Source organism: Thunnus albacares, chromosome 11, assembly GCF_914725855.1.
Source record: "Thunnus albacares chromosome 11, fThuAlb1.1, whole genome shotgun sequence".
NCBI lineage: Eukaryota > Metazoa > Chordata > Actinopteri > Scombriformes > Scombridae > Thunnus > Thunnus albacares.
In genome coordinates this window covers 10,144,660-10,155,880 of record NC_058116.1, presented here as the reverse complement: position 1 = coordinate 10,155,880, position 11,221 = coordinate 10,144,660, and the positions used below count along the sequence as shown (strand labels likewise).

At 42.3% G+C, this 11,221-nt stretch overlaps 3 protein-coding genes across 3 annotated transcripts; 2 read left to right on the top strand and 1 right to left on the bottom strand.

The window, feature by feature from the left end:
• The first annotated feature begins 68 nt into the window (after positions 1–68).
• On the top strand, positions 69–4,258 carry zgc:162944 (uncharacterized protein LOC569993 homolog). Its single transcript, XM_044366756.1, has 4 exons — positions 69–310; positions 2,548–2,719; positions 2,979–3,177; positions 3,734–4,258. The coding sequence occupies exons 1-4, from the start codon at positions 116–118 to the stop codon at positions 3,927–3,929; spliced, it is 762 nt and encodes a 253-aa protein (XP_044222691.1). The 5' UTR covers positions 69–115; the 3' UTR covers positions 3,930–4,258.
• acod1 (aconitate decarboxylase 1) lies at positions 4,117–7,163 on the bottom strand. Its single transcript, XM_044366289.1, has 5 exons — positions 7,152–7,163; positions 6,781–7,002; positions 6,441–6,530; positions 6,122–6,321; positions 4,117–5,372 (listed from the first exon to the last, which is right to left on the bottom strand). Exons 1-5 carry the CDS (start codon positions 7,161–7,163, stop codon positions 4,412–4,414), a joined length of 1,485 nt encoding a protein of 494 aa, XP_044222224.1. The 3' UTR covers positions 4,117–4,411.
• A 1,964-nt stretch (positions 7,164–9,127) lies between these two features.
• On the top strand, positions 9,128–10,736 carry kctd12.1 (potassium channel tetramerisation domain containing 12.1). Its single transcript, XM_044366035.1, has one exon. The coding sequence runs from the start codon at positions 9,257–9,259 to the stop codon at positions 10,124–10,126; it is 870 nt and encodes a 289-aa protein (XP_044221970.1). The 5' UTR covers positions 9,128–9,256; the 3' UTR covers positions 10,127–10,736.
• The last annotated feature ends 485 nt before the right edge of the window (positions 10,737–11,221 follow it).

The following is an 11,221-nucleotide window of genomic DNA, read 5'->3' as shown; positions in this document are numbered from 1 at the left end:
TAAAAGTGTGATCGTGTCAGTTAAGTGTTTGTCCTGCGGAGGGCAGCAATGCACCTAGTAGCCGCCAAACTGTCATAATCCTACCAGAAGAAGAAGAAGAAACAGACAGTCCGCCATGCTCACCCTGCTGCACCACTGTGGTCGCAACTTGCTGACATTCAGCGCGATCCAGGCAGTGAATAAAAGTTACTACACGACACAGATGGGTAAACGAGTGGCTGTGGTGTTGGCGGGCTGCGGAGTTTATGACGGCAGTGAGATCCACGAGGCCTCCGCTGTCCTGGTCCACCTCAGCAGAGGAGGTGCAAGTGTAAGTTAGGGACGGTTTGATCTGCAAGTACTCATACAGAATATGTGTGTGTGTGTGTGTGTGTGTGTGTGTGTGTGTGTGTGTGTGTGTGTTAGATGCTGACTGCATTTCCATCATAGTTGCAATGGGTGTCACTCTTTCCATATTTTCAGATAATTTCTTTATAGAGAGACCGAGAGAGAGATGCGCATGCACTCATACACGATACCACTATAGCCTACTTTAGGCAAGACAGTCATGTAATAGTTAAATAGTAACTTAGCAGTCGACCCTCCATCACGCACGCGCACTCACGCACGTGGTGAGCCTAGGCTTCATAAACAAGCCGCTGCCACTTTGTTGCTCAGTGTTTCCACTGATCCCACATCTGTGTACGTGTGTGAATGTGTGAGAGTGAGTGTGTGATAGGGGTATGTGTACACTAAACAGAGCTCAGTTTCAGTTTTGATTAAGACATCTACTTTGTGCATGACACAAGTAATTTTTCCAACAGTTGTTTACAGAAGGATTATCTCACTTATAATTCCCTATATCACAATCCCAATGGGTCAGAAGTTTACATACAGTAAGTTTACTGCCTTTAAACAACTTTGAAAAGTCCAGTAAAATGGTGTCATGGCTTTAGAAGCATCTGATGGCTAATTGACATCATGTGAGTTGATTGGAGATGTACCTGTGGATGTATTTTAAGGTCTACCGTCAAACTCAGTGCCTCTTTGCTTGACATTATGGGAAAATGAAAAGAAATCAGCCAAGACCTCAGAAAAAATGTGGATCTCCACAAGTTTGGTTCATCCTTGGGATCAATTTCCAAACTCCTGAAGGTACTATGTTCATCTGTACAAACAATAGTACACAAGTATAAACACCATGGGACCATATAGCTGTCATGCCTCTCAGGAAGGAGACGCGTTCTGTCTCCTAGAGATGAACGTACTTTGGTGTGAAAAGTGCAAATCAATCCCAGAACAACAGCAAAGGACCTTGAGAAGATGCTGGAGAAAACCGGTACAAAAGTATCTATATCCACTGTAAAACGAGTCCTATATCGACATGGCCTGAAAGACCGCTCATGAGAAAGAAACCACGGCTCCAAAACCGCCATATAAATAAGACAGACTACAGTTTGCAACTGCACATGGTGGACAAAGATCTTACTTTTTGGAGAAATGTCCTCTGGTCTTATGAAACAAAAATTGAAGTTTGGCCATAATGACCATCATTATGTTTGGAGGAAAAATCATCCCAACTGTGAAGCATAGTGGTGGCAGCATCATGTTGTGGGGTACTTTGCTGCAGGAGGGACTGGTGCACTTCACAAAGTAGACGGCATCATGAGGAAGGACAATTATTTGGATATATTGAAGCAACATCTCAAGACATAAACCGGGAAGTTAAAGCTTGGTTGCAAATGGATCTTCCAAATCGACAATGACCCCAAGCATACTTCCAAAGCTGTGGCAAAATGGCTTAAGGACAACAAAGTCAAGGTATTGGAGAGGCCATCACAAAGCCTTGACCTCAATCCAATAGAAAATTTGTGGGCAGAACTGAAAAAGCGTATGAGCAAGGAGGCCTACAAACCTGACTCAGTTACACCAGTTCTGTCAGGAGGAATGGGCCGAAATTGCAGCAACTTATTGTGAGAAGCTTGTGGAAGGCCACAAAACGTTTGACCCAAGTTAAACAATTTAAAGGCAATGCAACCAAATACTGAGTGTATGTGAACTTCTGACCCACTGGGAATGTGATGAAAGAAATAAAAACTGAAATAAACTATTCTCTCTACTATTCTGACATTTCACAATCTTAAAATAAAGAAGTGATCCTAACTGACCTAAGACAGGGAATGTTTACTAGGATTAAATCGTTTAAACATTATAATGAAGCAAATGTCTGATTTGTGATTGTGGGCTATTTAAATGTACTTTTTTTCTTTTTAAATTATGCAATTTTGCAAAATAAGTATAAATGTAAGAATAGGACTTAGATGTATACTGCTGAAATAAGTAGTTGATTATTCAATTAATCAATTACCAATAATTATGTCAATTTATTATCATTTAAGTCAACAAAAAATCATTTATCTTCTTCCATTTGAGGATTTACAGACTAAAGAGTAAATCAAAAAAGGGCCAACAGATTAATCAGTAATGAAAATAACAATTACTTGCAGTCCTAAAGGAACCTGTTGTTTCCCTGAGCCAGTCCTTACCTTTTGCTGTTCTACTCTGCAGGTAAACATGTTTGCTCCCAACATTGACCAGATGCATGTGGTGAATCACCTGAAAGGCGAACCATCTGAGGAGAAGAGAAACGTGTTGGTGGAGAGCGCCAGGCTGGCCCGTGGAAACATCCAGGACCTGTCTAAACTCAGTGTCGCAGACCACGATGCTGTCATATTCCCAGGTTCAGTCATAACAACAAGACAAGCCTGCTCCCTTACCACGAAGATCTCATTATGTTGTGTTGTTACATGCCTCACCCATTCAGTCTAAATACACTGAAAAGAAAGTTTTTCAGGGTGGAGATAATTTTAAAATACTGTGAATTTTCTTTTTGCCCTACTTGATTGAGCACTTGGCTTCTGTGTTTCTTTTCCCTCTAAACACACATCTGCTTAGTTAGTTATTCTTCAAATTAATCTAATTTTTATAATGTTTTTCAGGTGGTTTCGGGGCAGCGAAGAACCTGTGTACATGGGCAGTGCAGGGGAAGGACTGCTCTGTTAACGCTGAGGTCAAGGCCGCGCTGCAGGCGTTCCACGGCGCGGGCAAACCCATCGGCCTCTGCTGCATCTCACCTGTGCTGGCTGCCAAGGTGTTCCCTGGCTGTGAGGTCACTGTCGGCGTGGAGAAGGATGACAAGTGAGTCTCACTCTAGATATATGTTCCGCTTTACTGCAGGAACAGGACAACATTACTGAAAGACATCTGACTAGAGAAAAAATAAATAAAACAGCAGTCAGATGATCATCCAGGCTTTAAATAAACTCCCGGGTTAGTCAAACGTATTCAGTAAATGATGACAAATGTTAAAATTATTACCAGAAACTGTCTGTAAACATCCATCACAGTTTACACAACCACTTCCTTCTTGCCATATTTGTGCATGCAGTTTTTCTTTATTACTGTAATTCTGCATGTGCTCATTTTTGGTTTTACTTTCCAAATAAAGCAGTTTAGTCAGATCATCTGAAGGCTTCGGTTTCTTTCCCTGTTGGACTTTTTTTTTTTTAGCAATATTTCCCGATTTCAGAATACACTTTGGTCATTACAATAAAAATGATCCAAAGCTACACGAATAAGTCCCAAGTTAATAACAATAAATTCTCAAAAATAATCATTTTAAGTGTCCAGAGCTGTAAAAACCACCTTTAAGCAGCTGAACATTGTGTGGCTCTGCTATCTCTCTTTCCCTCAGGTACCCGGACACTACTGACACCGCGGCAGCCATCAACCAGCTGGGGTGCAAGCACGTGAGTAAAAGTGTCAGCGAGAGCCTCGTGGACGACAAGAACAAGCTGGTTACCACCTGTGCCTTCATGTGCAACGCGCCGATCCACGAGATATTTGATGGAATTGGAGCGATGGTGAAGGATGTGCTGAAGCTTGCCTGATTCTATTAATACTGAAAAGGCGCTGGAAACAGAGAGCAAAAAAAAAAAAGCGTTTTAGGCAGCAGATCATTGCTAAACCAATGTGTTACACCTTGATCAGAAGCACTTCCAGATACAAAATATACATATTTGCAGTAGTTATGTTAGACAACATGGTCTGATTTTACAGGTTTATCTATTATTTTGCAATAATCTCAGTTTAACTCAATCTTACTAGATTATGTTGTGATGCAGTGGATCAGTCTCATGATTTCAATGTTGATGTAAATGTGGAAAATAAACAAGTATGATATTGTACAGAGAAACTGCAATAAAATAAAAAAACTTCACATTTTTCAGTTCACTTTATTTCAGACTTGTTGTAAAATATCTACAACATTATATTGATTTCATCCCTGAGCACACCACATGGAAAATGTCACCATATTACATACATAAGGCTTCAAAAATTTGCTGTATTGGCTTCATAAAATACTGTATAATCACATAATCCTTGCACTGTATAGCTGCTTATGTTGAGCACTTGTCATTCTCAGATATGAACCTAAGGATGAGCATTCTCTCTCTCTCTCAATGTTTCCTATCACATCTATCACCCCCTCCACTCCCTCTGAGCACAGCACTGAGGAGGCATTTACAGTAAACTTCTCCACCAGGTCCTTGTGACTCAGTGGCTTCCTCCAGTGGCCATAAAAGGTATCACACCTGGCTGCATAGTTCTGCCCCTGATCGGTTTCTATCTCAACCTCACAGTACATCTTGTCAAAGCTGGGCTGGTTATCTCTCGGTGTCTCCACCCTGACTTTGGACAGGAGCTCCCTCAGAGCAGGCCGGCTAATTTGAGCTTCGCTGAATGAAGCCACTGTCACTTTGTCATCCAGCAGGGCAGAGCAGGCATTGAACTGAAATGAGTGCCTGGCCTGGTGCTCTGTGGCAGGTAAGGGGCAGTCAATGTACTTGGATGGAGGCACTCGAAGTGTGACCTGTCTGATCTGGCTGAGATCAAAGTTGCCAGCTGTGTTTTCAAACTTTTCGCGGGCTGCCAGAGCCGCATCCACAACCCAGTGCATCCCCAAATGAGCAGGAATACGCTTGAAGGCAATGTCCTGATCTTCAAGAATCCATTTAAAGCCGCCGGCACCAGGATCTGCCATTGCTGAAGGACTGTAGTCTTTGTAGTAAACCCCAAACCCACAGTCCATATCCAGGATGGCTGGATTCCCCTCCAGTCCCATCTGGGCCAGCTGAGCGGCCTCCAGGCCTCTCCGAGCAGCATTTCCTATGTGGAGAGGTTTGGTTTGTGTGGCCGCGTTGGCCAAGGGAGCCCCAGCAGAGGAGGCTGCGATTGCCAAAGCATGAATGCACTGTGCAGGGGACAGACCGAGGAGCTTAGCCGAGGCCGCAGCGCTGCCCATCACGCCAACAACACTGGGAGGGTGGAATCTGACAGTGTTGGGAAAGAGGAAGAAGGATGACATTAGGTTCTGTTCAAGTTTAATCAGCAATCAAATCAAATTAGATTAGTCAGGTAGACAACTATTTGATACTTGATTAATCCTTAAAGTCATTTTTCAAGCATAAGCGCTGAACATTCTCTGGCTCCAGCTTCTCAAATTTAAGGCTTTGCTGCTTCATTTTTTTGGATTTTGGACTATTGGTCGGACAAAACAAGCAATTTGAAGACATCACCTTGGGCTTAAAAGAAATTGCAGGCATTTTTAAAAATTTTTTTTTTTACTATTTTCTAACATTTTACAGACAAATAAATGTTAGTTGCAGTTCTAGCTCACAGCATTCAGAAACCATATTTGAAAACCTCAACAACAACTTTTCTGTTCAAAATAATCCACAGACCTTGCTGCAACCAGTTTTACTTGGACCTACTTTCTACCAAAGAAATAGTCCCTACAAAAAACATTGAGGTGTGTGGATTATGCAGGGATGTCGCAGTTGTCATTGTTGTTGTTGTATGTCATTTGTTATTGCTGTGAGTACCACAAACTAAAAGTTATTCACCACCACCAAAACCTCAAATAAAATCAGAACTATCAGCATTGGTAGATACCACTAGAGGTAAATGTTGTACTTTTTGTAATTTAGGTGAATCAGCCCTTTAATGCTGAAATACTTCCAGTGCACATATACTTTCATTTGGACAGAAAATGTGCACATTGACTGAGCCCAGATCTCACCTTTCAGGGATGTTGTAGGCCTCCCTGGAGAACCTCATGAGTCTGCCCTGCACCTCGATGCCAATGTTGAAGGCCAGCAGCAGTTCTAGACCAGAGCGCTGGCTGGGCAGTGCCTCTGCCAGAGCCAGCAGTGCAGGTAGCACAGCACCAGAGGGATGAGTAGCAGGGTGCCAAGTGTCGTCAAAGTCCATGGAGTGAACCTAGTATCACCAGACAATGTGACAGAACCAGTAATGAAAGGTTAAACCAGACGCGTGCCACGTTGTCTACTTGTTATGCTTTTATTTGATCTTATTTATGACTTATTTATTATGCTTACCGCGATGCCATTGACGAAAGCAGCATAATTAGGAGGAAGGGATATTTCTGATTTGCCCCAGACACTGCTCCTCTCCTCTGATTGAAACGACTGCAATCAGGCAAATGAATATGAGGGTCAGCTTGGATATAGGACAGGAAATAGACTACTAATGTAAACATCTCATGGAAAAGGAAAATAATTAACCATAATCACAAACATTGCACAAAAGACATGTTGAGAACCTAAGATGAGCCATTACTATAACAGTGTATACAATCCTACTTTTCATTACTTCAAAATATTTTTCATTAAGTGTTCTTTATATTATTTCTCCACATACTATCATGGCTTACTGTACCTGGCTGTACTTGAGAGCCTTGTTGAAGACAGCTGTCCTGGTTCCCAAAAGCCCAACACCCAGGGTGTCCAGCATCATCCTTTTGCTCCTGTTAATCACACCATCTGTCAGCTGAGTGGTGCTGAGGGCATGGATAGCAGCTCCAAAGCTCTCTGTAATACCCTGGAAAGGTGAAACAGGGCCAGTCAGTCCCAAACTAAAGAACAAACCTCCACAGAGAGACTACAGTTGTTAAGCATCTAGACATTTTTAATATGTTGCATCTAGTTGTCTTTAAACCCAAACATACGCTCCAAAAGTTGTTTAAATCAAATCTTAAAGAGTGAAATGCTGAGAATACAGTATGTGACTATAGAAGAGAATAGCAGCACCTTGCGTAGCATTGTCGTAGCTCAACAATGTCTTCAAATGACAAAACATGCCAGTACAGCTGCCTTTTATATGTAATTACTTGTCTGAGGGCTTGTCCGTCAAATTTCCAAAGTGGCAAAAGTTCACCATGAGGAGAAGTAGGAACTTTCACAATGACTGCATGCTGTCTTTGATTCATTTCCCCCCTGTTTGTGGCGTGTGTTAAATACATGAACTTGAAAGCTACATGCAGCTTTAGATATCAAAGAACTTGCACAAGACATCACGTGGTTGTCTTGTTGTTGTAAATAGCGGAATTAAAAATTAAAAATCATCACAATGGACTCATGCGGTGTTTTGTTGGCTGTTTTTTTAGCCAGTATGACTGTGAGAATACAGATTTAACTTTTTGTGGTAAAAATAACTGTGGTCAAAGCAATATCTACTGTCTTCTGCAAATAGTTTCTTTTTAAGATGGACAGACAATGGAAATTCATTTGTCTGCTATGGGAAGTTGTGAACGGGGAAATAACAGAAACTGTTTTCCAACAGTTGGGGAAGTAATCGATGATTCTTAGTTGTGATTTTACAAAAAGTTTATGATGAATAGTCAGGAGCACCCCTCTGTTTAATCAAACACCTACATCATTACCTAAATGCACAGCTATTATTTAATTATTCTTGTGGTGTGAAAACACACTTTCCAAGACTGAGGGATAAAAAAAAAAATAGAAAAAGAAAAAAATCAATTTACAGCCAGTTTTACTCTTTGTGATTTTCTTCATTTATGCACATCAGAAACTACATTACACATTTGAACTGTGTGCCTCCTTTCTAGCTGCCTTTATGCTGGTTTTATATGTGCCTTTAACATCTTTAATCCCACTTTTTATTTTATGTATTAATACATGTATGCTACCTTTGTGAGGACCAATGGTGAGAATTTTAAAGGATAGGTTCACATTTTTCAAGTCCTCTTAAAACAATAGTGAGTTGCTGTAATTATTCCTCCTGTTCAAAATGACTATTAGAAAATCCTCTCCAAATGCACTTTCAATGTAAGTGATGGGAGCCAAAATCCACAGTCATTGTTTAAAGTAAAAATGTATTTCATAGTTAATCTGAAAATAATTTGAGGCTTCAGCCTTCTGAGTTAGTCAAATAAAGTGGATATCTTCCACAGTTACAGTCTTTTTGGTAAAAATGTCCCTCTTTGTGTCTCGACGGACAATGTTTTCCTGTTCAGCTGCAGTGGAAGGATAGTAAGCACTAAAGAGACTGTAACTTTAAAAGATATTGACTTGATTTGACTACATTGGGTGGCTAAAGCTACTTATTAGCTTCATATAAAATAAACATTTAAATACACACTGGACTTTGGGACCTGACATTTTTTTAAAGACAGACATGATTAATTTAGGCCTTGAGAGTGTAAATTTTTACCAGTCCTTTACTTCTCCAAAGGACTGCGTGTGTGTGTGTGTGTGTGTGTGTGTGTGTGTGTGTGTGTGTGTGTGTGTGTGTGTGTGTGTGTTAGAGAGAGAGATGCTGGCTGCATTTCCATCAGAGTTGCAATGGGTGTCACTCTTTCCATATTTTCAGACCATTTCTTTATTTTAAACTTGGGATAACTTACTGTCTGTATGTAGTCTTATGGGTTTGTGAAAACCCAACATAATTAATTTAATGAATTAAATTCTCATCAGAGGGTGGAGGGTTAAATTTTATGCCAAACACAGCAGGAAACAAATAGCACATAATCAAATATTGGCGCTTGCTTTAAATGATGCTGGAGAGACAACACACGGATTTTCTCTCCATCTCTCCGTGCGTGTGCGTGCGTGTGTGTGTGTGTGTGTGTGTGTGTGTGTGTGTGAGAGAGAGAGAGAGAGAGAGAGAGAGAGAGAGAGAGAGAGAGAGAGAGAGAGACGCGCATGCACTCATACACCAGACCACTACAGCCCACTTTAAACAAGACAGTCATGTAATAGTTAAATGTTAATTTAGCAGTCGACCCGCCATCACGCACGCGCACTCACGCACGTGGTGAGCCCAGGCTTCATAAACAAGCCGCTGCCACTTTGTTGCTCAGTGTTTCCACTGATCCCACATCAGTGCAGAGAAGATGGCACTGGCTGACATAGAGCGCGCAGGGTCCAACTGCGGTGACTCGGGCTCCCCGTTTTCAGAGATTATTGAGTTGAATGTCGGCGGGCAGGTCTATGTAACCAGACACAAAACTCTCATCGCCGTCCCAGACTCGCTACTGTGGACCATGTTCAACAAGAAGACACCCAAGGAGCTGGCGAGAGACAGCAAAGGGCGCTTCTTCCTGGACCGGGACGGCTTCTTGTTCCGCTACATCCTAGATTATCTCCGGGACCTGAACTTGGTCCTCCCGGACTACTTCCCCGAGAAAAGTCGACTGCAGAGGGAGGCTGACTTTTTCCAACTGCGGGACCTTGCGAAACGCCTCAGCCCCCGCATGAGTAAGGACAACTCAATCAGCGAGGAGATCGGCCAGAGTGACACCGAGGAAGGTGCGCAGCAGTGCGGCGCTTCTGGCGCCATGGAGACTTTACGCACCGTGTCAGTCAGCGGAGCCATGCGCTCCCCCTCTCTGGACTCTAGAAAGTCGGGCTATATCACGATTGGATACCGCGGCTCGTACACCATTGGCAGAGACATCCAAACCGACGCCAAATTCAGAAGAGTGGCGCGCATCACGGTTTGCGGGAAGACCTCCCTGGCCAAAGAAGTGTTTGGGGACACGCTAAACGAGAGCAGAGACCCGGACCGGCCCCCGGAGAGATACACATCCCGGTACTATCTGAAGTATAATTTTCTAGAGCAGGCATTTGACAAGCTGACAGAGGCGGGCTTCCACATGGTGGCCTGCAGCTCCACAGGCACCTGTGCCTACACCAGCAATGATCCAAACGAGGACAAAATTTGGACAAGCTACACCGAATATGTCTTCTGTCGGGACAACTAACAGTAAACTAGTCATGTAATGTTGATGTATTACATAGACATTTCAAAATCTAGAGGGGAATGTCTTTAAAAAGTATTATTTTTGCTGTGTTGAATGGTATTTGTAAAGGGCGAGTGACTGCAAAATATTGCAAGATAGCCAGAGATCAGTATTGCCACTTCTGAGGTTAACCAGAGACATAAAATGCCCCCAAAATAGATTTTAAAAACAATTTACACAAACTTTTTTTTTTCTGAAGATTATGCAATTTGGATGTTAAAAGTGAGCAGAGAACAGTTTGAGTTGACACACTCATCAGAAGCTCTATGGCATGGAAAACACCATCATCTCAATCTCATAGAACTGCATGTCAATGTTTCAGTCATATCTGACTCAGTGTGTCACTGTGTGAACTGAGCGGCATCCAAGAACAGACAAGCAGCGATTAGTATTCAGTGTCATTGTAACTTCTAGGCTTGCTTGATCACTGTTTGGCCAACTTTGTATTATCTAATAGGCACTCATAGCAGATCTATCACTGACATGATTGTAAGTGTATGTGCTTGCTTGGTAGAGTTGTATTTGTTAAACCTGTTCAGATGAAATAAAATCTTCTACCATGTTATTCTCAGCCCTTTGACGATCGTCATATCTTCTTAACTTCTGCGCATGGTGCTCATTGTAACAAAACCCTGGCGATCATCTCCACCTCCAACCTTTTAAAAGCTTACTCAATGGGGAATCAAAGAGTCAGCCTCAAAGAGATGTGCCCTACCCCGGCACCTCAGCCCATCATAGCACTGTCGCTGCCAGCTCAACAACATCTGTCACACTATTTTAACCCAGAAGAACAGAAGGGAAATGTATGTGGCAGCTGTGTGTCGATGGGTCTGTACTTCTCATTGTGTTCAGGATTACAGAAATCCTGACCATGAAGTTTCCCAGGCTCTGACTTGCCATTTCCAGGCATTGCACCTATTTTCTATCCAACGTCAGCCCTGTTATTAAATTGCACAAGCAGTAAATATTGCGAGAGGATCCGTTTTGTCACACAAATTCAGCTGCAGGTCATGCGGATGCAAATAGTGCAGCTGTGCACACATGATGTCATTATCA

Bases quoted from the DNA above. Each gene is read 5' to 3' on its own strand.
- zgc:162944 (XM_044366756.1), top strand. From the start codon at position 116: ATGCTCACCCTGCTGCACCACTGTGGTCGCAACTTGCTGACATTCAGC. The intron at 311-2,547 runs GTAAGTTAGGGA...TCTACTCTGCAG, and splicing joins TCAGCAGAGGAGGTGCAAGT to GTAAACATGTTTGCTCCCAA. The intron at 2,720-2,978 runs GTTCAGTCATAA...AATGTTTTTCAG, and splicing joins CGATGCTGTCATATTCCCAG to GTGGTTTCGGGGCAGCGAAG.
- acod1 (XM_044366289.1), bottom strand. The intron at 6,322-6,440 runs GTAAGCATAATA...TGGTGATACTAG, and splicing joins CTTTCGTCAATGGCATCGCG to GTTCACTCCATGGACTTTGA. The intron at 5,373-6,121 runs GTGAGATCTGGG...CAACACTGTCAG, and splicing joins GCCTACAACATCCCTGAAAG to ATTCCACCCTCCCAGTGTTG.
- kctd12.1 (XM_044366035.1), top strand. From the start codon at position 9,257: ATGGCACTGGCTGACATAGAGCGCGCAGGGTCCAACTGCGGTGACTCG.